The sequence below is a fragment of the Colius striatus genome, chromosome 1 (genome assembly GCF_028858725.1).
Source record: "Colius striatus isolate bColStr4 chromosome 1, bColStr4.1.hap1, whole genome shotgun sequence".
In the NCBI taxonomy this organism is placed as follows: Eukaryota; Metazoa; Chordata; class Aves; order Coliiformes; family Coliidae; genus Colius; species Colius striatus.
Window position 1 is genome coordinate 52,319,214 of NC_084759.1, and position 25,307 is coordinate 52,344,520.

A 25,307-nucleotide genomic window follows, 5' to 3' on the forward strand; every position below is an offset into this window, starting at 1 on the left:
ACAGGATATACATTACTCAACCTAAAAGGCCACAGATCTCCATTTTAAATAAAAAAGCTCAAAATTTTCTCTGTTATTCACCCAATTGCCTCAAAATCTCTCTGTTATGAATTCTCTAGCTGGCTCTGCGGCTCTGCTGATGCAGATGATTTTCCTAAGTCTTTACAATGCTCTCAAAGTGCTTGGTTTAGCTGTAAATTCAATAGCATCGATTTGTCTCCCTAAATCTCCTCTGTGAATCCCCAACTGTCAGCTCCATCTTTACCGAGTGCCAACTGTTCTACTCTGCACAGCACTTACTGTGATGAATGTCTATTCCAGTATGAACAATGTAGTGAAAATAGCGATAGTCACCATTAGTTACTTTGGACACTTAATGTTTGTCTCAAGACCCAATTTATCTGTTTTTCTATTCAGATCTTTGCATATTCCTACTGTTACACAATGATATCTTCTTTTCTTGGAAGAGTATTTGAGTTCAGTTCCTAGACACCCAGCTATGTGCTCACCACCTACTTACAGACTGGGATGTTTGCTTTAGTTAAGTATCTCTTGGAACGAAATTCGAGTCCATCGTACTGTTCTCTAACTGTAAATCACTGTGATGAATATCATACTGGACCTTTCCTCCTTGCTCCATGTCCTAGGTTTGGTAGTGATAGGGATAACTTTCCCCAGATGCCAGAGGGAGTATGGCCAGGCTATTCAGTACCATGTTGACCTCATGCTCAGGATATAAGGGCTCTGAAGGGAACTGCAGGTTTCTGCTGGGACTAGCAAGCAGTTACACCAGGTATCACTTGTTTTCTGTGTCCCTTGGCTGTCATTATAACTGCTTACTCTCTGTGCTGTTCTATTAAATTGTCCTTATCTCAACCCACAAAGCTCTACACTTTCCTCTTGATTCTGCTCCCCATCCTGCTGAGGTGGGGAGGAATGAGTAACCAGCTGGGTTTAAACCAGGACACTTCCATCTCAGTCCATATGATATTCCACACATTGTAACTTTATTAATGTCACAGGTGCACATTTCAAATGAGCAATGATGTGAATCATAGAATTATAGAATGGGGTTGGAAAGGACCTTTAGAGATCATCTAGTCCAACCCCCCTGCAGAAGCAGGGTCACCTAGATCAGGTTGCATAGGAACATGTCCAGGCGGGTCTTGAAGACCTCCAAGGAAGGAGACTCCACAACCCCTCTGGGCAGCCTGTGCCAGGGCTCCCTCACCTGAACAGTGAAATAGTTTTCTCTTGTGTTTAAGTGGAACTTTTTTATGTTCCAGCTTCATCCCATTACCCCTTGTCCTGTTGCTAGCTACTATAGGATAAGAATAATATAAGAATATATAAGGTTTTGAACGTGACATGGGACCGTGATTTATAAACTCCCTTAAAACCAATAAGGATTTTGAGTTTTGTCTGAAAGGTACTGAATGCTCTTACTGTAACTTAGTTTGTCAGCCCATGGAAAGTAGGCACAACTTCCTTTTTAAATCCAAACAAAACATCTTGCACATTGACAGTGCTATTAAGTAGCAATAGCTACTTTATCGTTACATAATTGCTGTATAAAAAATGTCCCACCAACTAAGTCACAGCTTTGAAATGTTTCAAAACACCTACATACTTTTAGTAGATATTAATAAAATATCAATTAGAATTTTCCATACTGAGAACAAAAGCCGTCAAGTTCAACAAATGGAGATCCCTTAAAAGTCTCAAAACAAAGAAATAAACGAAATCTCCCTGTCCAAACTACAAAGATACAGCTTTCAGTTGAGCAATCTGCATGTCATCAAAATATAACAAAATGTATCCACCTGCCTTTTTAAAAAAGGGAAATATTCAGCAGGAGCTTTTGTATCTATCTACAGATATTCTACTCTGTAGAATCTTATTTTGCAATACCTGCCTGTTCTCCTACCAACATCATAGTATCAGAGTTCCGATAACAAGCAGTGCTTAGACTGCCGAGCATGCCAATTCTCATCTTCCTTACATTCATAGTAATCTGTTCATAACAAACTGATTTACAAGGGTGGCTGCTTTAAAATAATGATCTATGTTAGTGTTCGGGCGTCGGGGGAAAAAAGAAGCTAATTCCAAAAGCTCTGTATTTGCATAAAGTTAACACAGATTCCTTGCACGTGTATTAGATGCTACTATGAGAAAAGCAAATAGGCACAGAGACGTAGAACGTGCTGGAACTTCAAAATCCTATATTTCTACTAAAATTCCTATTAAAATACACAGTTCTATCCCTCAAAGAAAACAGGTTATATCACAGTTCAACAGGAGGGAACGTGACTACTACATAAGGATGGAAAACATACTGCAATGTTTCTTCCATCCTGTCATATAGTTGCTTAAATTCTGACAGTAACTTGATCCTATTAACACAGATACTAGTAAATGTACTATCAAAGATCCTGGTACAGCCTCTGAAACATACTTTAGCTACTCTACTCTACGCCTATGGCTTGTAATAATTAAATGAAATAAACACTATTGTTTAGATTCTTCAACAAGTATTAATTTTACATAACTTAAATGAGCTCAATTAAGCTCATTTGTATTACTACTGAGGGAAAAAAAAAACAGTAAACTTAAACAGCAGATGATTTACGTTTCCTTTGAACCAGCCTAGAATGTAGAGTGTTTTTCTTTCACTTTGTTTCATTTTAAAGTTAAACTAAAGCTCATTACATTACTTTCTTTTTAATCATGATATCTTTCATAAATCACTTTATGTATCTTAAGAATTGAATGGCAAATTAGACAAATGATAGAGCTACCATTGGTGGAGATTAACTGAACTTAGGATAAAGATCATGTTTTTCTGCTTTTTCAACAGATTGAGAGTGCTTTCTGGAAAAAAAATAAATTGAAAACTGCAAACAAATAGCATGAACCTAATATCCTGTTAACATTTCTTCCTTAAAGTGATGCATTAACTACATATTCGCAACAGCAGAGATGTTAATAGGGTTGTTTTTTTTCACTTTTTAATAGTAGCTAATGGTTAAATATCATATGGAACTATGTGTTCCTGAATTCCAAGTAATAATAAATATTTTATAAGTAATAGACCTATTTCAGCCCACACAATTACAGGGCAGCAAGGCAGAGGAAAGAAACGAGAAGGAAGAACTGAAGCTGAAATAAAATAGAACAATGCTATTCCTCTAGAAGGATCAGATCCAAAGCTTCAAGAGGAAGCCCTCATATGCTAGAGATCTATGCTTGTACATAAAAGATGAGAAAAAGATGATTCTCCCAAGGGATAGTTGGAATGATATCTAGTATTTGTTCCTCATTGAAAATCAACCACGGACACTACAGATCTGTAAAGCCATACAAGTGGCAACTAAATGCCAGTTACTGGAGTTCAGTGTGACTTCTCTCCGTGTATGGGAGTTTCTGCCAAGAGAAGGAAATGTGTGCAGTCAACATGCAGCCAGGGTGCAGAACTCAAGGGTGCTTCTACATCTTAAGGTAAAGATGTAACCACAGTGATCCTTAGATGACTAAGGAACTTTCAAAATCAACTGAGCAAAAAAGCCTGGAACTGAAAGGAATGTTAAGCTCCTGTTAAAACACAGATGCCACTCATCAATAATACTGCATTCACTAAGGCACCCTCAGCGCTGAAAAAAATTATGAGGGGGAAATTCATGGCACTTCTTCCAGCTGATCAAGATGCTGCTGGAGATTTAGCAATGCTCCAGTGGACATATTCTTGGAATTACATGTTAAGTGAGTTGGCAGTGCCAAATATTGATCAACAAAATAATGACTGACATTTCTACACAATTTAGTGCAAGCAGTTTCACAATAATGCTAACCATGTGTGGAACTGACAGGGCTAGTGTCTGGTAGCTGTAGGGTGAGAGTCTAGCTGAGCAGCTTAGGTTTATTACACAGTAACGTATCCAAATGCCTTCAAAAACACATGGAGCAATCAAACAAGTTACACTACCTAGAAATAAAGTCTCTCTTCTAAACTTTAAATAACCATTTTCTGCTTTTTCTAGTTTTTCATGTTATTTTGCCTTTCATGTTGTTTTCCTTCAGTATTGCCAGATCTTTTCTAAGCACATTGCACCTTCAGATTAATTCCAAAAGACTGATTAATACTTACGAAAAAACCTGATAAATGTCTTCAGATCTTCCTTTACGCAATCTCAGTGTCCAAGCACCTGGATTTGCTTTCAGCTGAAAATACCCCTACCAAAAAAGGGAAAACCAGGCATTTTTTCTGTCAGCATTTCAGAATCAGCTATGTACATGTAAAAAACCCACTCATTCAACATTTGGTACTGCAGTCAAGGTTAATAACCATTACCTACTCTCATACTAGCCCTGCAAGTAATATGAGTGATGTAACCATCACCTTTCCTGCCCGTCCATTCTAATGTCTTTCAGTGCTCCATCTGGTTCTATCTGAATTTGAGTTGCATGCAAAAATCTGTATCTAGAACAGCAAGTAAGTGAGCACTAAAGAAATATATTACTAAACTGATCCTAAACAGGCAGTATTCTACATGTAATTTTACAGTGCTATTTACATTTTGAAAGATAATAGTCTTTAGTTTCATCACATGTGTGTTTCCTTTATATTAAGGTATTTGTAAATCTTACATGTTTAGGACATTGTGATAATAGGAATGTTGTCTTTGCCATGTGGCTGGCTGTGCACAACAATAGGATTGGGTATATCATCTGTGGGGTACTCTTAGGACCATCAGGGTTAAATAGTATCAAGGTAAGTGTGCAAGCGTCTTCATGCCTGATTTAATTTGTTGAAAAGTAGTTTAAAAGTAGTTTTAAAAGAATATGGTTGGGACATCCCTTTTTTCTATAGTAGCTAGCAACAGGACAAGGGGTAATGGGATGAAGCTGGAACACAAAAAGTTCCACTTAAATATAAGAAAAAACTATTTCACTGTTCAGGTGAGGGAGCCCTGGCACAGGCTGCCCAGAGGGGCTGTGGAGTCTCCTTCCTTGGAGGTCTTCAGGACCCACCTGGACATGTTCCTATGCGACCTGATCTAGGTGACCCTGCTTCTGCAGGGGGGTTGGACTAGATGATCTCTAAAAGTCCCTTCCAACCCCACCATTCTATGATTCTAAGCTGAAAAGTGTCTTTGAAACATAACATTTTTGACTGGAAGAACTTTCCAAGTCAATACAGCTCCTTCCCAATTTAGGAACACTGCATACGGCCATCACTATGTGAAAGCCAGACTAATCAAGTTTTGGAATGTGAGGCATCATTAAAAAGTTTCACTATGTTGAACATCATCTACTGTTCAGACTGTATTCAGTACTTGTGCAAAAAGCCACAGATTCACAGTTTATTAAGCACTTATTCCTTGTCATACCGTATTTACCGGGAACAGCAGATAGGTAACAGATCTTAATTCATCAAAATCCTTCCCTACAAAATTACCTTAGCCAACAGAAAATAAACCTTTCACTTCAGAAATCAGAACTACTTCTGCTCAAGCGAAATACAATTTATTTTAGGTGATCAGAGGAATTCTCAGATGTGGATTTGTCCCACAGAATCTTTAAGCACTTAACTGAAACATCTAAAATAAGACCCCTCTTTTGCCTGGATCATTGTGCAACAAAAATTATTATTTTAACCAGAATATGATTAATATTTTTTGCCGGTGATTCCACATTTGTCAGAGGGATCTTCATGAGAACATAACTACTTCCTACTATCTACTTAAGGCAAAAATCCTCCCAGTTTATGGACTTCAGGTAAGAGTCCAAAACTAGGCTACATCCAAATCTCTGTTGGATCTGAAGAGGAGTTGGGGAAAGCTCAGCAAATTAGAGATGCACATCTCTTGTAGATGGTTGTAACTCCAGGATGCTCCTGTTACTTTTAGCATTACTAAGCTTGCAACACAGAGAAACAGATTTGAAGATGCAGCTCACAAAGAAGTCTCATGAAGAGTGTGCAAGTGCAATGACAATTTCTGAACGTAATACTTACCAAGTTGGCCATCACAATAGTATCAACCACGACAGGATTATTCTTGGTGCCCAGAGTGAACTGTAACCCTCGAGGAGGTTGTCCAGCTGTCACGTCAAAGCAATGTCCTTCAAGTAATATATATTCTAGTTCATATTCTGCTATGACTGTCCCTTTTATCTGTGAAAGGAACATTTCATCAATAAATTATGTCATTTAACTATGTGGGAAGAGCAACATATTAGAATGACAAGCATGCTGTGTGGGATTTACCTCAACTAAATTCAACTGTCATAAAAAAAGAAAAAGGTCCTATCAGAAAGAACTTTTAAAACAGCTCTCCAGGATAAAGGAGATGAATCACTGTCTGGAGGAATCTTCTCTCCATTGACTGTTGAGCAAGCTGAGGCACCTTAGCATTGGTAAGGTAAATCACAAACTTTATTTTCACAATACATCTTCCAAAAATGGAGTTTCTGTCAATCAAACACTCTCAATATTTTGCGTAAGCTTAGTGACTGAAACAAATTACATACTTTGGAGCTGAGAGATGAAAAATATAATTTAAAAAATTGTGAATAAAAAAGGGCCAAACATATTTTAATCTGTATGATTAAACAGCCATTTATTCAAATATCTTCAAATAAAGATTTAGCTAGGTTGATTCTATTACTATCAGAAATATATATATGTGAAAATAGAGAAACAGAAAGCTACAACACAGAACACTTTGCTTTACTTTGATCTAAAAAACCCAGTATTTCTATAAACATCCTAAAGCTCAACATTATTTTTACTCTGTATTCTGATTTTTTTCTGTTCCATCATTTTAAGACTTACTTAAAAAAAAATTAAGGCAGAATGGGAAAAAAAGTGATTAAAATAAAGACGGTAAAATATTGACTAAATAATTACCACAGAAGATACTTCTGGAAAACAGGTACAAAAAAACCCTCAGAATATTTCCATTACCCTCTTGAGGCATAAGTTCCAACACAAGATTTATGATGTTTACAAACCATTACTTACATCCTGTAAGTGAATGTTATCGAGGTCACAGGAACTGTTTACAGCTTCAACCAACCAGCTTTCAGGAGTGATCATGTTTAGAGTCAAAAGGAGTGATTCTGGCAATTCGAAGAATTTTGCCACAGGTTCAGAAGGTAGGTGCTTGTTGATCCCATAAGTTAATTCTGGTTCCAGAACAAAACGATAGAAGCTGTTGAAAAGGAAATGTTTAAAAAAACAACAACTGAAGCATGATGTTCCAAACATGAAGATCTTCTGAAATACTTTAAAATATAGTGAATGTTTACCCAATGAAAGATGTTTGGAGGCACAGTAGCTCCCTACTCTTTTGGAAGACCATCAGACAGTTATCTACAGCATCTCTGATGGGCTGGTAGATGAAGACAAGTGTATTTGCTTTTAATTTTTTTTTTCTGTGAAAGTGCATAGCTCCTATTAACATTCTGAATGGCTGGGAAGGTGAATACCCAAGAAGGGCATCTAAACATCTTGACTGTGAAATGCCTTGAATTAGCAGAATCTGCATCACTTAACTAAGCAGAAGGACTAGTCTCTACTGGAAGAAGTCTTTGCTGCTGCTAGAGTCAGAAGTTGTTCCCAAAGACAGAGCAGAGGAAAGGAGGCTTCTCTTTTCCTCTCTATCTCTTACATAATTTATTCCACAGGTTAAAGTTCCCTGTAACAACAAAACAGGGATGATTTTCTTCCTTCCTTGTCTTACATTAGACAAAATAAGAATCGGAACAGAGAAAGAAGGGCACCGATGGAAGAGCACAAGCAGCAAGCAATGAGTGCTTAGTATGAAAAAAGGACATTTAATTACTATGAAAAGTAGAAAGGTAAGGAAGTCTGTATCATGAGGAATAAAAATTTCCCACAGTTTTGAGCAAGTATACAGATGCATTTCATATGAAACCATTGCTGCAAGAATAATACAACCTGTTTGCAGGTTGTATTAGATGCCAGAACTCTTCTTCCTCTCACCTCCCCTAAGCACAGGAAAAGACACAGACACTAACACCTGCAAAGTACCTTGCTTTAACAGCAATCATGATAATGACCACACAAGATATTCAGAAGATTGATGATGAAGACACTCTGTTGTGGTATAAGAGCTGAGAGTTCAATCTTCTCAAATCAAATAGAAACTAAGGACTTCTGTTTTGTGGGCAAGTGATTAATTCTCTAGTCTGCTGACTAAAGAGCAAGCTCTACCACCAGCCTCTTTCCTAATAAGATTACAGGTAAAATACCTGCTAAAGTGATGGCGGTGCTTCAACATTTCCCACAGAGGGAAAGGAATACTCTGGGGAATGCACTTCAGTGTAAACGTCTCTAACTGAACCAGGGAACCCTGGTCTTTACAGTTAAAAGAAACTTTTAAGTCAGGTACTTTCAGGCTACAATATTTTAAACAGATCATAATAAGAACTCAAATGCAGACTGTACTTTTACTCAGATGAATTTCTTTCTTAAGTGTACTTAAACTGTAAAATTCACTACACAGATAGTGGGCTGTAAGAAGTGACCAAGTCAGGCAGACAATCTCTCTTGGCAAGTTTTCATAGCATGAAGAACTCTCCACTGATTTCTCTAAGGATTGTTCACGAGAGGTGCATTCGATGGACTGGATCACTTGCTTGTGGTATACGCCATGTGTGATACCTTAGACTTAGAACTTTTCTCCAGACAAGTGCAAACTGCTTTGGTAACCTTCAAAGAAAATAAATAATGCAACACAAGAGTCCAGAAACACAATCCACTATTATTTTGTAAGTGAATATACATTGTTATGGGTGTTTTTCCAAACCGAGTCAGATCATACACTTCTCAGAAAAGTTATGAACTGCTTACCTCTTCAGTGGCACTTCTGACAGCTTAGATCTGCAGTTCAAAAACAACCTGAGTTTCACATTGATAATGTCTTTGAGTACCTGTAGGAAATAAAAAGCCCAAATTCTGAAAAGAATGGTTCTTGGTAATCACTGTACTTTGAAAATAAGCCAAAGTTCTCCTTGTGACATCCTGTCATTTCTAAAGCTTCAGAAGAAATCTCAAACACTTTAAAGTTCTAAATATATTAAAGGATGTTGTCAGATATTCCAAATAAAAATGTGACCTTTTCCATAACTGCATAATTTAGCACATGATATTCTTGATACTCAAAATGTTAATCTTTTCCCCCAGTGATGAAGTTTTTTAAAGAGCAGCTATTCCCATCTTCCAGTGCTTCAGTAAATTATATTACGTTTCTGAAATTGTGTTTTCTAGAAGATTTTAAGGCACTTGAAAGCCTCCAACACACACCTTTTATTCAATAACCACTTAAAACAATGACTTTCAATCTTATTAAAATAGTTGTATACAGTAAATTGTTGACTACAGGAAAGCTCAGAAAATTGTTTCAATACTTGATTACTTCATAATTTTAAATGTCAGCCATAGATTAATGATGTGTTAAACTATTCAATCAACTTAAAAACATTCCAGTAGGTTAAAATGTTTCTATTTCTTTCTCAGTTTCTTCACCTGTTCTTTTCTAAAATACTAATTTTCTGGATGCTGTTATATAGGGACTGTCATATTAATACAATATTTTTTTTCTCTTTTTTTTGGTGAGAAATCTATTTTGTTTGAAGGTACAGTTACTAATTTCTTTAAAGCACTCCTAAAAATCTTTAACAAGCAATCTTAATTTCTGTGGTTTCTGATTCAAAATGCTTATTTGAAAGCATAAAGCAGCTGTGCCTACCTTTATGATTATTGTTAGATAAGCAAATAAGACATTAAAGATAAGTTAAAATATTGATATCACTAAGGCTAAAATCTAAAATGACTCTAACAGCAAGTAAATTTGCATCAAAGCAAGACAACAGTCACTCTTAAATCAGTTTTTTATTGTAACTTTTGTATTCTTTCCTTAGTTCAATCTACTGCTACACATTTTTTGCTATAGTGCTACAACTTTATGTAGTCCTAGGGACCTGCTCTCCTCCTACTATCTCATTTTCATCTTTTGTGTCACCTGAAAAACTATTGAGCAAAAGATAAAGACTAGGGGGTGGTTTTAAGGGCGAGAACAAGTGAAGAAGCCGGAAACAAGAACCCAATAGCAGTGGAAGCATAAGAAGCAGTATTATGTGACATGAGCTAAAGACCACCAAAAATCAAAAGTGACTCAAGTATCTATCGTTCAGAGCAAAAAATTATGAAAACTTACTGGAGGAAAAAAAACCAGGAAGGTTGGTGAGGAGGATTGTAAAGATGCTCCAGTGACTTGCTGCTGGAGTGTCAAAAAACACATGTAATATGCTAATCATTGTTTAGCCTTTTGTGTCAGATAAGTAGAACACTTCTGTTTAGATAATATAGGCCTATGATGGAGGCACCTATCAGACAGACTTGAGATTCCTGCCCTGCTGTGGGAAAGATCAAAGCACAGTGGAAAACTATGCCTGAAAAACAACCTCAGAAACATCGATGAAAGCAGCAGGTTTGAAATCTTTCTCTTCTTGCTAGCAAGGATAAAACTCTGTGGTGTCGGTGTCCTTGCTTGTGTGCCTCTGCCTGGGTGCTGTTTTTGAGATCCCCTGGTTTGTGAGGTAACAAGAATAAATTTACTCTTTTCATTTCATCTGTGGTTCTTTGGTTGTTCTTGTATCTTCCCTGTTTTAGCTCACTCACATACCCAGAATTGTCAACATTAAAGAAACAATTTATCAAACAAAGATGTTGCATCCAAAACAATATATGCTCATACTTGGCCTTATTTTCAATCAAGACAAAACCTCTCATCCCATTTGTAGTTGCACGATCTGCATCAATAGGTTGTTGTGTGCAGAATGAAATGATCTTCAAAAAGACTGAGGTATCATCCCAATTCATTAGTTGATGATGAAATTCAGTATAGTATCACAGCAAAAGAATAATGCCACACTTAATTATCATTTCAAAGGAATTTAAATAGAAAATGACAAAAATTACAAGAATGCATTATCTCTCTTTTCCAACAATATGACTTCTGAAATACTGAATTTGGCTCTGTTATTCAGCAGTTAGGAGGACACCAAAAGCCATTCAATTCAAAGCAGGAAAATGGTTACAAGACTGCAAAGCCTCTTTTATAGCAGGGTCTTTGAAAATTTCTGTCTCTTTAAATTAGAAAATCCAAAGAATCACAGAATGGTAGGGTTGGAAGGGACCTTTAGAGATCATCTAGTCCAACCCCCCTGCAGAAGCAGGGTCACCTAGATCAGGTTGCACAGGAACATGTCCAGACGGGTCTTGAAGACCTCCAAGGAAGGAGACTCCACAACCCCTCTGGGCAGCCTGTGCCAGGGTTCCCTCACCCTCACAGTGAAATAGTTTTTAAAGAAGAGCATTAAAGTTCAGTTCAGGGTGTATTTTGTACTGTGAAAAAAATTGGCTGAATTATTTCAGTCTACTAGGCTTGAAAATTATTTAAGAGCAAGTTTTATTTTGCATGTGCAGTCACATTGCAAAGCACTTACTGTAAGTTACCAGAACTCATCTGAAAAGCGTTAACTCTCTAAACCATGGTTATTCAGCCAATCACTTGCAATTGTTTGTGAACATCACCATGATACGAAGCAGCTACACTGAAAACAAACTCTTATAATCTTCAAAAGAAGTGGCAAAATGATGGGAAGGTAAATGCTTACAGTACAGAGCTAAATAAAAATCTTCCTCTCCAAGTCTCAGTTTGTCAGGTTAATTAGCCACTGGAAAAGCTCAGTAAGAGCTGTGATCAGCACTCAACTGCTTAATAATATTTAAATTAGGATTATTTGAAAACTGATTTCTACTTCAAATGCTAATTGATTAAAAAAAAAAGTCCTATATATAGTTATATAGGAAATCAGACTACATTATCAAAAGGGGCTCCTTCAGATATTCCTATCATTTTAGGGATGGAATCACAATTTACCCCTGAAGACAGAATGAACAAAGAAGAGAGATAATCAACAGGAAAAAAGAAAAGACATAATTCTCTCCCCACATTTTTGAGTTCTTTGACAGTTAACTGGAATAAGAAAAAAAAAGCAGCTGATCCTAAGCATTTCATACTGCTGGAGTAAGAACTGGGGGGCATGTAGCTTGTTCAGTGGGCACCATGTATAATATTTTTTCAGCTGGCTTTGGAGAACCATGAGAAAAAAACCCCATGGAACACCTCTTCAATTTTGTCCTTATTTTTAGAAGGAAGAATTTCTACTTTTTTACATCACCTTAGAGACTACCTTCATAACTTTAGGATTGGCTGTTCAATGTGTTCTTTTGAGAACTGATATGGTCCAACTCCAGTCAAGTTATGGGTGCTATTTAAAGATCTATTTTACATAGCAAATGTTGCTTTGACTGGAAATAGTCAATGCTAAAGCCTACAATGAAAGTTTCTGAAAAAGGGAAAACTAGGGTTATATGGAGAGTCCTTACCTGCCTCCCTCTGGAGATGATATAAGAGCAGTTCATAGAATCATAAAATGGTATGATACAATCCATTTTAACAACAGAATAAAGCCTTGTCTTTTCTCTCATTCATGCTCCAACTCACACTTTGCCTCTGTCATTAAACTGACATTTTCTCAGACTAAGCAGTGAAGTTTCACTGTTTAAGCTTCTCAATTTCAATTCCATTTAATATGAGGAAACTTTTGTTTATAGGTTTAAAAAAATTACCACACTATTTCTTTCAAGTGACTATTAAGTGACACAAAGTAATGTAAGAGCACACCGCTATCATAATGTGAACGTAGACCAACACAGACTGGGGCAAGAATCACGTGCTTTGCAGACTTTGTACTGTGAGTAGCTTCTTTCTCGATATATTAGGAACTAATTCAATTATGTTATTAAAAAAAAGTTAGTTTGAATGGAAATATACCCCAGTGCCAAAAAACCGATCATTTAAATAATAAATATATCCCAATGCTTGAAGTGCAGCAACATAATCAGAAAAGCATCCATTTAGGAACTCTGAGTTTGGGGTTTGCTATATATGTAGGCATATTTTGTCTCTACATCAAGAGGTGGTGGCTTTCCAGATAACTAGATATATTCATTTTCTTTCTTAATTTTCAAGTTATCTTAATCTACATTAAAATATTTATGACTTGTTCAGTGTCAACAACAGTTCATTATTCTCTCCTAAGGGCTGGATTCTTGAATTAGACTATGAATCAAGTAATATCTGTGATGATTGAACAGCTTGGTAAACCACAGGAGTCCTTTGCCTAGGTCTGCATTTGGGAAGAAATTGCTCACTAGGGAGCCTGGAGGCTTCTCATCTGAGACACAAGGTCCTTGGTGCAACCTACCATAAGATGAACTTCTGTCTGAATGGAGAGTTTACACTCAGTTCCAAAATGAAAATATTTTCATCTGGTAATATCAAGTTTCATTTTAACTGAGAACAGTGAAATGAAAGACTTGGTTCTACAGAAAAGCTAGTACTTCAGAGCCTTGAAATACCAATCACTGTTAGATATTAAGAGTGAGTGGATGCTTTAACATTTAATAGAAAAAGACATAAAAAGGTATGAAAATGGGAGGGAAAAAAGCAATGTAAGAATTTATAAAACTTGCATGAGTGCAGAGAAAAAGATCAACTGTGAGGCAGCAAAAATCAAGTTACAGACTTCAGAATTGTAACAGACCATAAAAAGAAGACAAAATTTACATATTTATGTGAAACTATAAAGGCATGTGAGGTAGACTGATATTCTGCAGCTAGTGAAAAAAAAGAAGTTTGTTTCTTTTTAGATGATAAACAGCTACACACAATGGAAGATTTCTAGATATACTTGGTAGCATGAATCAACTGAGACATGCCCGTCCAAGATCTGACAGGTTTACAGTCCAATTGTCTTATGATGATATTATGGGTCAGACAGACTACCTCATTTAAGTACCTTGGAAAACTAAGGTGATCTGGTTTAATGGAAAGAAGCATAGAATCATAAAATGGTAGGGGTTGGAATGGACCTTTAGAGATCATCTAGTCCAACCCCCTTGCAGAAGCAGGTTCACCTAGATCAGGTTGCATAGGAATGTGTCCAGGTAGGTTTTGGAAGACCTCCAAGGAAGGAGACTCCACAACCCCTCTGGGCAGCCTGTGCCAGGGCTCCCTCACCTGAACAGTGAAATAGTTTTTTCTTATATTTAAGTGGAACTTTTTGTGTTCCAGCTTCATCCCATTACCCCTTGTCCTGCTGCTAGCTACTACGGAAAAAAGGGATGTCCCAACCTCCTGACATCCACCCTTTAGGTATTTATAAATGTTAATAAGCTCTTCCCTCAATCTCCTCCAGACTAAACAGCTCCAGTTCCTGCAGCCTTTCCTCATATGAAAGATGTTCCAGTCTCCTGATCATCTTGGTGGCCCTGCGCTGGACTCTCTCCAGAAGTTCTGTGTCCCTTTTGAGCTGAGGAGCCCAGAACTGGACACAGGACTCCAAATGAGGCCTCACCAGGGCAGAGTAGAGGGGGAGCAGAACCTCCCTTAAAGAGGATAGATCCTTTCCCTCTATAGTATGCAGACAATCTCCTTCTTTCCTTCTATTGACTATACAGAGCATTTATGGACTTTTAAGAGGATTGGTTGATGTGGCATCTGAATTTCAATTGCAAATAACATATTTACAACAATAAATTAGACCATCCTCATCTCTTCAATAAGAATTAAAATAACCAAAGATATATTTTTAAAAAATACAGAGATTTTGTTTATCTCTTTACTACACTGTACGTGGGAATTAGAAAAAGTTCAGTAAAAATGAAACTACAAATATGCAAATTAAAAGAAATTACCACCATCTTACAATCAGTAAGTGAGCCATCTTCTGTGCTTCTCTTGTCAATGGATCCACAATTGCAACAACGTCATAGAATGGTTCATTCTGCTGGGGATCGACTTTTACTACACTGTTAAACATAATGTTAATAAATAAGTGACATGAAAACACTAGATCAAATTTGTGGAAATAGCAAACATTTTTAAGCCCAACTTGAGAATATCAAAGGCATTAGATTTTCCTCATTTCAAGCAGTAATCATTATTACTCCCTGTGCAATTAGGAAAGCTAACTGTGAGCAGCAACAAAAAATTTAGCATTAATCTACATAGTTCCCTACTGGGTCTTAATACATGCCTCATAGAAAAAACAATAAAATTGAAGGAAAACACAGAGCAAAATTTTTACAATGGCCTTTTTGTCACTGGTCTACAGTGTTCTTCAGCACTATCTTGTGTCATCATATTGGACAAGTGCTGATGGTGACACAATTTTAAAAAAAGTGAGAATAAAATGGCAAGTGAGATGTGTTAAACTTGATAGGATGGATTAGCTTTATGTGTTCTAGAAAATTATCTAGTTTGATGAACTTGATTTGACCAAGTCAAGCAGATCCTTAGTTCAAGTGGTCTGGAACAACAGGAAAGAAATGTTAGTAAACCTCAATTAAAAAAGAAAAAAAAAAGTGCTGTAAGTACACAAAATGGACTACCTGAATTTGTTTTCTACAAAAAAACCCCCAACCCTAGAAATGTGAGTACTGTTAGTGAGTCAAACTCCCTCCAATATTGTAGTAGCATAGTACTGACTATTATTAGCGTAACCTGAGTGAGGCTGTTAGCCACTTAAAACACTGATTTCATAGAATCACAGAATGGTAGGGGTTGAAAGGGACCTTTAGAGATCATCTAGTCCAATCCCCCTGCAGAAGCAAATTCACCTAGATCAGGTCACACAGGAACACGTTCAGGAGGGTCTTGAAGATCTCCAAGGATGGAGACTCCACACCCTCCCTGGGCAGCCTGTTCCACTGCTCCATCACCCTCATAGTGAAACAGTTTTTTCTTATGTTTAAATGGAACTTTTTGTGTTCCAGCTTCATCCCATTACCCCTTGTCCTGTTGCTAGATACAATAGAAAAAAGGGATGTCCCAACCTCCTGACATCCACCATTTATATACTTGTAAATATTAATAAGATCCCTCCTCAGTCTCCTCCACTCAAGAAGCACAGGAAAAGTTGTGCTAGAGTTTTACACATTAATGAAAATTAGAGGGGGCTTCTTTTGGCTCTGCTCTGTGAAACTACTTCTAATGGACTTACTAGATTCCCCACTTCTGTTCACATCAATCGTAATCACTCTTTTTTTCAGCAAAGGATAAGGCTAGTTGGTATTACTAATTAATTTATTAAGAAAGAGGAAAAGATGCATCATACTAGGGCAGATGAACAGGTTGTTCATACAACCATAGAATCAACATCTCCTTTTAAAACTAGAATGCTTACTAAGTTTCCAAATATCTTATATAGTCATCAATACAGCCTATAGTTAATATGAAAGTACTGTAAGTGCATTATCATGGCAGAACTCACCTGTGCTGCTCTTTGAGTAATTCAGCATCTTGTCTCATCTCCGTTTTAGGCAAAGATGACAGTAGGGCATCTATTTTCATTATCAAATCACTGCCACTATATTAAATAAGGCACATAAAATTTGTTTTTCATTGGAAAAGGAGTAAGAGTCACATTTTAATGTATGTCTGTCTGCATAAAGGATCTTGAAAAAGGTCACACCTCAAACCTGAACTCTAAAATGATTGCCACCTTGAGATTTGCAACTTTCAGCATGACAACATCCAAGAACTGCTACTGTCTTAGAGCCTGTCAGCGCAACTAAGTCTTAATATTTGATTAAATATGTTTTGCTTCTCACTACTTATCTCCTACATCTTCTTGATTTTGTTCTTCTGGTAGTCATTCTTTCAGTTATGTCAGTCTTTCCAGGTAATAGAAATGATACTGAAGGCACAGAAAGTCAACAGCTATTGTAAAAATAATATAATTTAACTCTATTCTTTTGTACACAAACTATATCCTTAGATTAAAAGCTGAGTACGTCTCATCTTTATAGTTTTTCAATTAACAGATGCATGGATGTTTACTAGAAGGGTGTCAGAGGGGTTGCCTAGAGGGGTGCCCTAATCTGCCTACGCCTCTACAGGCTCCTTTTCTAATGATTCCCAAATCCTACTTTCTTACTTCAAACATCAGATACTCAGATATTACTGCAGTTCTAAGATGCACTGGATTTTATCAAGACTATTAATCATTACAACTACTCTGAGTAAACAAAGTGAGGTGGAATTTTTACAGTTAGCTGTACTCATCTCTTGGTTGGAAGTACAGTGCAAGCGAAGTTATTTGGAGTAATTCAGCAGAGCTGCACATGTTATGAGAGGCAAACTGGAGAGGATAAAATTCTTTGGACAGGCAGTGATCTCTTATACCTCAGCCTCATCACACATGATCAACGATAACAGGGTGAACATCTCTTGACTAACACAGGGTCCCTTTTTTTCTGTACCAAACAGGCTGTCAGCAGCACCATTAATGACACACACAGTTGAAACCCAACATACACAATAGAAAGCTAAGTTAAATATAGTGTAATTAGGCAAGCATAAAAGTGATTTGTCAGTTGTGCCACTTTTTCTAGGAAACAGGGCAGGAGCTTGAGCAGGTAAGTATACTAAGTCTGTTAGGGAAATGTGAAAAAGAAAACGAGGGACAGCTAAACTTGTTTAAGAGAAGTACTCACATGCTAAGTAAGACGATAGCAAACGTATAGCATCCAAACAACAAGCATTTTAACAGTGGAGAATACACACATGAGTTCATAGTACAAAGTGTACTTGGGCTATATAGATTCATATAATCAAAGGATCATTTCAGTTGGAAAAGACCTTTAAGCTCATAAAATTCAACCACAAACCTCACACTGCCAAGCCCGCCACTAAACCATGGCCCTTATCTACACAGCTTTTACGTATGTCCAGGTAAGGTGACTCTACCACCTACCTGGGCAGCCTGTGCCAGTGTTTAACAGTCTTTTAAGTAAAAAGCTTTTCCTAATACCTAATCTAAACCTCCCCTGGTGCAACTTGAGGCCATTTCCTCTTTTACTATCACTTGTCACTTGGGAAAAGTATATATATTTGTGTGGGTATATAAGACATATATTTGAACCTTTTTTCATATTTCCCACAAAGAGGATTATTAATTTGTCACAGGCAATAGATAAGGCGATATACCATAATGCTTCAAAATACAGAAGAATTTTACCTTTTACTACTGTTTCCCATCTCTTTGACAATAGTTTTAATCTTCTCTGCAGAGGTACTGTATGTTATTTTTTCCAACAAGTTAAAGTCTTCTGCATAGAATTGATTTTCATCTAAGGGGCCCAGTACCTTAAATAGAGGGAAAAAATGTTACTAAGCGTAGAATGTCCTAATAATCTTTTTTCTGGAACCAAAAACATACAAATATTTTAAATAAAGGCATGACAATCAATATGCAACCTCCAGCCTTACATACGTCCAAATTATTAACTATATGGTACTAAAATGTATAGCAACTATGAAGGATTAGGTTTTCACAGTTCACAGAGTCACAGAATGGTAGGAGTTAGAAGGGACCTCTAGAAATCATTTACTCCAACGTCCTGCTAAAGCAGGTTCACTTCAATCAGGTCACACAGGAAACCTCCAGAGGAGACTCCACACCCTCCCTGGGCAGCCTGTGCCACGGCTCCCTCACTCTCACGGCAAAGAAGTTTCTCCTCGTGTTTAAGTGGAACTTCCCGTGTTGCAGCTTGTTCCCTGTTACCCCTTGTCCTGTCACTGGGCACTACAGAAAAAAGACTCAATCCATTCTTTTGACACCCATTATTTAACTATTTATAAGTGATGATGAGATTCCCACTCTCAGTCTTCTCTTCTCCAAGCTGAACAGCCCCAGGGCTCGCAGCCTTTCCTCATCAGAAAGATGTTCCACTCCCTTGATCATCTTGGTACCCTTCTGTTGGAATCTCTCCAAAAGAACTGGACACAGTAATTCAGATGAGACCTCACCACGGGAGGAGGAGAACCTCCCTTGACCTGCTGGACACACTCTTCTTAATATATCCCAGAATGCCATTGGCCTTCTTGGCCACGAGGGCACATTGCTGGCTCATGGTTAGCTTATTATCAACCAGCACTCCCAGGTCTCTCTCTGCAGAGCTGCTCTGCAGCAGGTCAATCCCCAGCCTGTACTGGTGCATGGGATTGTTCATTCCCAGATGCAGGACTCTGCACTTGTCCTTCTCAACCCTCATGAGGTTTGTCTATGCCCAACTCTCAAGTCTGTCCAGATCTTACTGAATGGCAACAGAACCTTCTTGTTAATCAGCCAGTACACTAAGGCATGACAGGTTACCTACAAAAACTTCACTTTTGAATTTTTGTTAATAATAATGATGCGTGAGATGGAGAACACTAGAGTGTGATTATAAAACACCATGCTACTTCTGTAGAAGTCAGAACTAGAAAAAAACATTTGCTTGTAAAAACAAAACTTAAATGCTGAAATAGCAAGGACAGAAATGAAGGATAGCCTGTGTATTTTTAAAATGCAATACATACTATCCAATTTAGAATCATAGAATGGTAGGGATTGGAAGGGACCTTTAGAGATCATCTAGTCCAACCCCCTTGCAGAAACAGGTTCACCTAGATCAGGTCGCATAGGAATATGTCCAGGCAGGTCTTGAAGACCTCCAAGGAAGGAGACTCCACAACCCCTCTGGGCAGCCTGTGCCAGGGCTCCCTCACCTGAACAGTGAAATAGTTTTTCTTAGGTTTAAGTGGAACTTTTTGTGTTCCAGCTTCATCCCATTACCCCTTGTCCTGTTGCTAGCTACTATAGAAAAAAGGGATGTCCCGACCTCCTGACGCTGTGTAATTTATCAAAGTACAGTAAGTTTATAAACTTATTTCCTCAAAACATGACATTATTTGAGCTTTTTTTAGGCATAGAGAACATTAATAATCGTTTACAAATTAACAGTGAGTTTTTAATTGTGGGAAGGGCATTGAAACAAAAAAGTGAACACAGTTCTTTCGTGCTTCATACAAAAAAATGCTTGCTGTGGGTTCATTAGTGGTATTTCATTTGTATCTCAGTAGCTATTTAGAATGCACAAGACTAACTAACAACACAATTTAAAGCAAGTTTCCAGTAAAAAGAGGCCAACATAGTGTCTATTCTTTTCCAATGGTAGAGCAACAAATAGAAAACAGCAGAGTTAACTCAAAAAGTAGTTTGCATATTGTAATGTAATGTATTGACTGTTATTAACAAGTACTAAATATTCAATCCAATATTGTAATTTTTTGTCACAGTTCATCTACAGTCACACTGTAATTAAGGCTATTGGTTTCACAATCTAATAGAAGAAACTGAAACCAGAAAGCTGCTATACTTTTCTTCAGACATTAAGAATTAAGACTATAGAACAATTTAATATTTATAAACAATTTGGAGTTTTAGAGCTTGAAATACTACCCTAGTCAAAGTAGTTCACTTTTTATTATATATATAATATATAATAAAGAGAGAGAGTTGGCTGAATGACAGAGCCCAGAGGGTGGTGATCAATGGCACAGAATCGAGTTGGAGGCCTGTGGCCAGTGGAGTTCCACAGGGATCGGTTCTGGGGCCAGTCTTGTTCAACATCTTCATCAACGACCTGGATAAGGGGACAGAGTATACCCTCAGCAAGTTGGCTGATGGCACCAAACTGGGAGGACTGGCTGATTCCCCAGAAGGCTGTGCTGCCATTCAGCAAGATCTCAACTGGCTTGAGAGTTGGGCAGAGAGGAACCTCATGAGGTTCAACAAGGACAAGTGAAGAGTCCTGTAACTCAGGAGAAACAACCCCATGCACCAGTACAGGCTGGGGATTGACCTGCTGGAGAGCAGCTCTGCAGAGAGAGACCTGGGAGTCCTGGTTGATAATAAACTAACCATGAGCCAGCAATGTGCCCTCGTGGGCAAGAAGGCCAATGGCATCCTGGGATGCATCAAGAAGAGTGTGGCCAGCAGGTCGAGGGAGGTTCTTCTCCCTCTCTCCTCTGCCCTGGTGAGGCCTCATCCGGAGTCCTGTGTCCAGTTCTGGGCTCCTCAGCTCAAGGGGGACAGGGAAGTGCTGGAGAGAGTCCAGCGTAGGGCCACCAAGATGATCAGGGGACTGGAACATCTTTCATATGAGGAAAGGCTGCGAGAACTGGGGCTGTTTAGTCTGGAGAAGAGGAGACTGAGGGGGGATCTTATTAATATTTATAAATATCTAAAGAGTGGGTGGCAGGAGGTTGGGACATCCATTTTTTCTGTTATATCTAGCAGCAGGACAAGGGGTAATGGGATGAAGCTGGAACACAACAAGTTCCACTTAAACATAAGAAAAGACTATTTCACTGTTCCGGTGAGGGAGCACAGGCTGCCCAGAGGGGTTGTGGAGTCTCCCTCCTTGGAGGTCTTCAAGACCCACCTGGATATGTGACCTGATGTAGGTGAACCTGCTTCTGCAGGGAGGTTGGACTAGATGTTCTCTAAAGGTCCATTCCAACCCCTACCATTCTATGATTCTATAAAATATTAACCTATTTAGAGAATTTTGTCAGAGTAACTCTTAAATAGCTGTAGCAATGACATACATCCATAGTAGCTTAAATGGAACGAAGCTAATAAACAAATTAGGAGTAAAACAAAAGAAAAAACAAGGTAAACATTCACATCACTCTCTAACAACACAGAAAATATAAATACAAAAAAATCAGTATAAAGCACTTTGTTTAGCTTGAAATTTAAGTTCCAAGAAGTAAAAAAAAGATTACAGAAAGATTAAGATAGGACTTAATTTCTTTCTTACCCTGCCATTGCTCACAACAGCCATTTGCCCAGGAAGCAGCTTAAGAACCTCCTGGCAGAACATCTGGTGGGTTTTAATTAAATCCACTCCTAATGTGTTGTACTTCTTCTCAAAAGTATCATCATCCATTCCCTGAAGCAAAGGGAAAGACAGAGATGGTGGAATGACTCAGCAAAAATAATTTTCGTAACAGCTGAAGTAATCAAAGATTTTCTTCAAGTTATATGACAACCATAAATCAAACTATAACAACCATCTCAGCTTCACTGTAAACATACAACTGTTGGTGTGGAGCCATGATCTCCCAGCTAGCTAGAGTGCAGTCTTACCCTTGGGCAATCGTGAATAACTGTGAGACGGAAAGCTGAGCCTGAGGTTCAGCATTTTTTCTACCATTCAGCACACAACTACATGAAAAACATTTTCTGTTAATAACTGAACTGTATTCTCCCTTTTAGGAGAAAAAGGTGTAAGAATACCAATAATACTCTAAAAATTTAACAGTCATTACAATGTGGTCATTGGATACAGCTTAAATGTGCTTTGGAGAAGCCAACATTATCCAGTGTGACTCAAAACAAATCAATGTTCAAAGTGGGAAAAAAATGCTGGAACTTTGCCCTGCTCACAAGGGCACTGTGCTTTACCTGTCAAAATTATCCTGCTGCATTAAACTCTACTGATACGTATTTCCTCATTAGAAATTTTCAGACTGAGTAAATAGATTAATTCGGATACAATTAATGTAACAAAATTAGCAACATGCATACATGGCTTAATTAGCTACCTTTGTGTCTTTCAAAATTTATTAGACAATAAGAACATGACACAAACCAGCTAATTAATTTTCCAATATAGTGCCAGAGAGTTTTCGTAGTCTTCCAAATCCTCCTATTCAAAACCACTAGAATTGAAAGCTCCTTCTGAAATAAGCTGTTATTTGACAACTCCATTCTACATGTGAACTTTTGAATTGTCAACATTTGTATTTTAAAGCACCAGAAAATGTTGGCCAAAACTATACTATGGTTGCTAACCTCAACAACTTCAGTCTGTGCCTATTATCGCCCACAGCCACAACAGCAAGGTAACAGCAGTTACTTCTAAAGTCTTAATTCTTGACAAAAACTAATACTGTAATTTGAACTAAGAGAAAGCTATTTTAAAAATGTCAACAAAAATTAAACTGTTTAGGTCTTAATAATCCAGTATCTATACTTGATATTTTTCAGTAGTCCTATGTTTTTGTCCTTTAAATTCTCTAATCTTTCACATAAAAGCTGTAAAAAATCTGCTTGAGCAGAAACTCTATCAGGGTTATGAAGGCCAGAGCATTTGGCCCAACACTGTTACTTTGTATTGGGTTTGCAGGGCAAAGTTTTGGTAGTGGGGGACCATATGACTGGCCTCTGTGAGAAGCTGCTAAAAGCTTCCCCCATATCTGATTGAGCCAATGCCAGTTGGCTCCATTATAAACCCACTGCTGACCAAGGCTAAACCAATTAGCAACAGTGGTAACACCTCTGTAACTAACATATTTGAGGGGGGGAAAACAACCAGTTACTGAGCAGAAGCAAACTGCAGGAGAAGAGAGGAGTGAGAATGTGACAGCAACAACTGTGCAGACACTAAGGTCAGTGGAGAAGGAGGGGAGAAGGTGCTTCAGGCACCGGAGCAGAGGTTCACCTGCAGCCTGTGGTGCAGCCCATGGTGAGGCAGGCCCTGCCCTTGCAGCCCTGAAGGCCAACGGGGAGCAGAGATCCACTTGCAGCCCAGGGAGGACCCTATGCCAGAGCTGCCCATGGGAGGCTGTGACCCTGTGGGGAGCCCACACTGGAGCAGGCTCCTGGCAGGGCCTGTGACCCCATGGAGACAGGAGCCCAAACTGGAGCAGGTTTGCTGTCAGGACCAGTGACCCTGTGGGGGACCCTCGCTGGAGCAGTTTAATGGCACACACTGGAGCAGTTTGTGAAGAACTGCAGCCTGTGGGAAGGATTTGTGTTGGAGAAGTTCATGGAGGACTGTCTCCCAAGGGAGGAACCCCAAACTGAAGCCAAGGAATTGTGAGGGTTGTGAGGGGTGCTCTCCCAGAGAAGAAGGCACAGCAGAGACAATCTATAACTGACTGCAACTCCCATTCCTCACTCCTCTGTGCTGCTGAGGGAGGGGAGGAGGTAGAGACTTAGGAAGGAGTGAGGGGAAGGTGTTTTAAGATCTAGCTTTTACTTCTAATTACCCTTCTCTATTCTGGTTGGTAATAAACTAATTTCACCAAGTCAAGTCTGTTTTGCCTGTGCTGGTTATTTCTGAGTGACCTCCCTGTCCTTATCTTGACCTTTCATACTTTCTCTCCCCTGTCCAGCTGAGGAGAGGAATGACAGAGTGGCTTTGGTGGGCGCCCAGCCAGCATCAACCCACCACATACTCTCAACATCTCCTTACAATAAAATTTATGTAAAATAAAAATTAGTCTCATTTAGTTTGCACTCACTGGTATGAGGAATTCAGTGATTTTAGTTCCAGCAGCAAGGGACTTTGCTGTCTCTTCCTTACTGATTTTACTTAGAAAGCTTTTTAAGTGGCTGTTGTTTTGGGTTAGAAAAGCAGTCAAAATTCCTCTTGCAATGACCGTGGTATCTTCCTTTATTTTTGATGCAGGATTGTTCAAAATCCCAACTCGTGTATAACTGCTTGTTTTCTGCAAAGAAAAATACAGAGTAATACATAATTTTACAGTTGCATCTGCTGTTACCTAATGTATACATAGCTATTATAACACTGTGAAATGCCCTGAAGTATTTCATTTTTCTGCAGCTATTTGTCTTGAGAAAACATACAACAATGCCTAATTCAGAACTTCAATTAGGACAAAAATGTTATTAGTAAGGATTTAACCATTCTGTAATACATATTTTAAATAGATTTCTTTTTTTAATAGAACAGTTGCCTTGGAGCATTCTGTAGAAGTGCATTTTTAACAAAAGACATAGACAAGTGTTCATTTACAGAATTCAGAACTGTTTTTGTAGATGTTTTTCTTTTTACAAAAAAAACTATCAAACTAAGCACAAAATAAGTACAAGAAAATTTATCCATTTATCACTTTAATCTTAATCAGCCGGAAAATCTTTCCCTTGCTAAAATCAGTGATGCCACTTAAAATTTACTAGAGTGTGATGATTCTAAAGCAGGATCAAATAGCATCACTAACTGAAGAGAAGGTAAATGGACTCTGTTGCAGTAAAGAATACAAAAATAAGGAATGAAATCACTGGTATTCAACACATTTAAACTACAAACTTTAAATTGCAGCCCTTGAGAAAAGTTTTGTTAAAACGCTTATGTGAAAAGCTTGCAAATGTGTACTTAAAACTGCCCGTGAGATGTGTGCTCTTGCTGGAAGGAAAGAAGACAGGAGGCATACTGGGCTACATTAGGAGATACATAGAAAGTCATCAAGGGAAGTTCTTATTCTCCTCTACTCAGTACTTGTGAGACT

General features: G+C 38.1%; 1 protein-coding gene across 2 annotated transcripts in view; it reads right to left on the reverse strand.

The window, feature by feature from the left end:
• The window catches only part of UGGT2 (UDP-glucose glycoprotein glucosyltransferase 2), a 94,654-nt gene that overhangs the window by 19,481 nt on the left and 49,866 nt on the right, over positions 1 to 25,307 (reverse strand). For both annotated transcript variants that reach the window (XM_061996084.1, XM_061996089.1), the window contains exons 21-29: positions 24,300 to 24,506; positions 21,809 to 21,940; positions 18,178 to 18,305; positions 16,429 to 16,524; positions 14,863 to 14,965; positions 8,876 to 8,955; positions 7,022 to 7,211; positions 6,014 to 6,172; positions 4,145 to 4,230 (exon numbers count right to left, since the gene is read on the reverse strand). In XM_061996084.1, the coding sequence (XP_061852068.1) occupies positions 4,145 to 4,230; positions 6,014 to 6,172; positions 7,022 to 7,211; positions 8,876 to 8,955; positions 14,863 to 14,965; positions 16,429 to 16,524; positions 18,178 to 18,305; positions 21,809 to 21,940; positions 24,300 to 24,506 (1,181 nt within the window). The remainder of the gene's footprint in view (positions 1 to 4,144; positions 4,231 to 6,013; positions 6,173 to 7,021; positions 7,212 to 8,875; positions 8,956 to 14,862; positions 14,966 to 16,428; positions 16,525 to 18,177; positions 18,306 to 21,808; positions 21,941 to 24,299; positions 24,507 to 25,307) is intronic.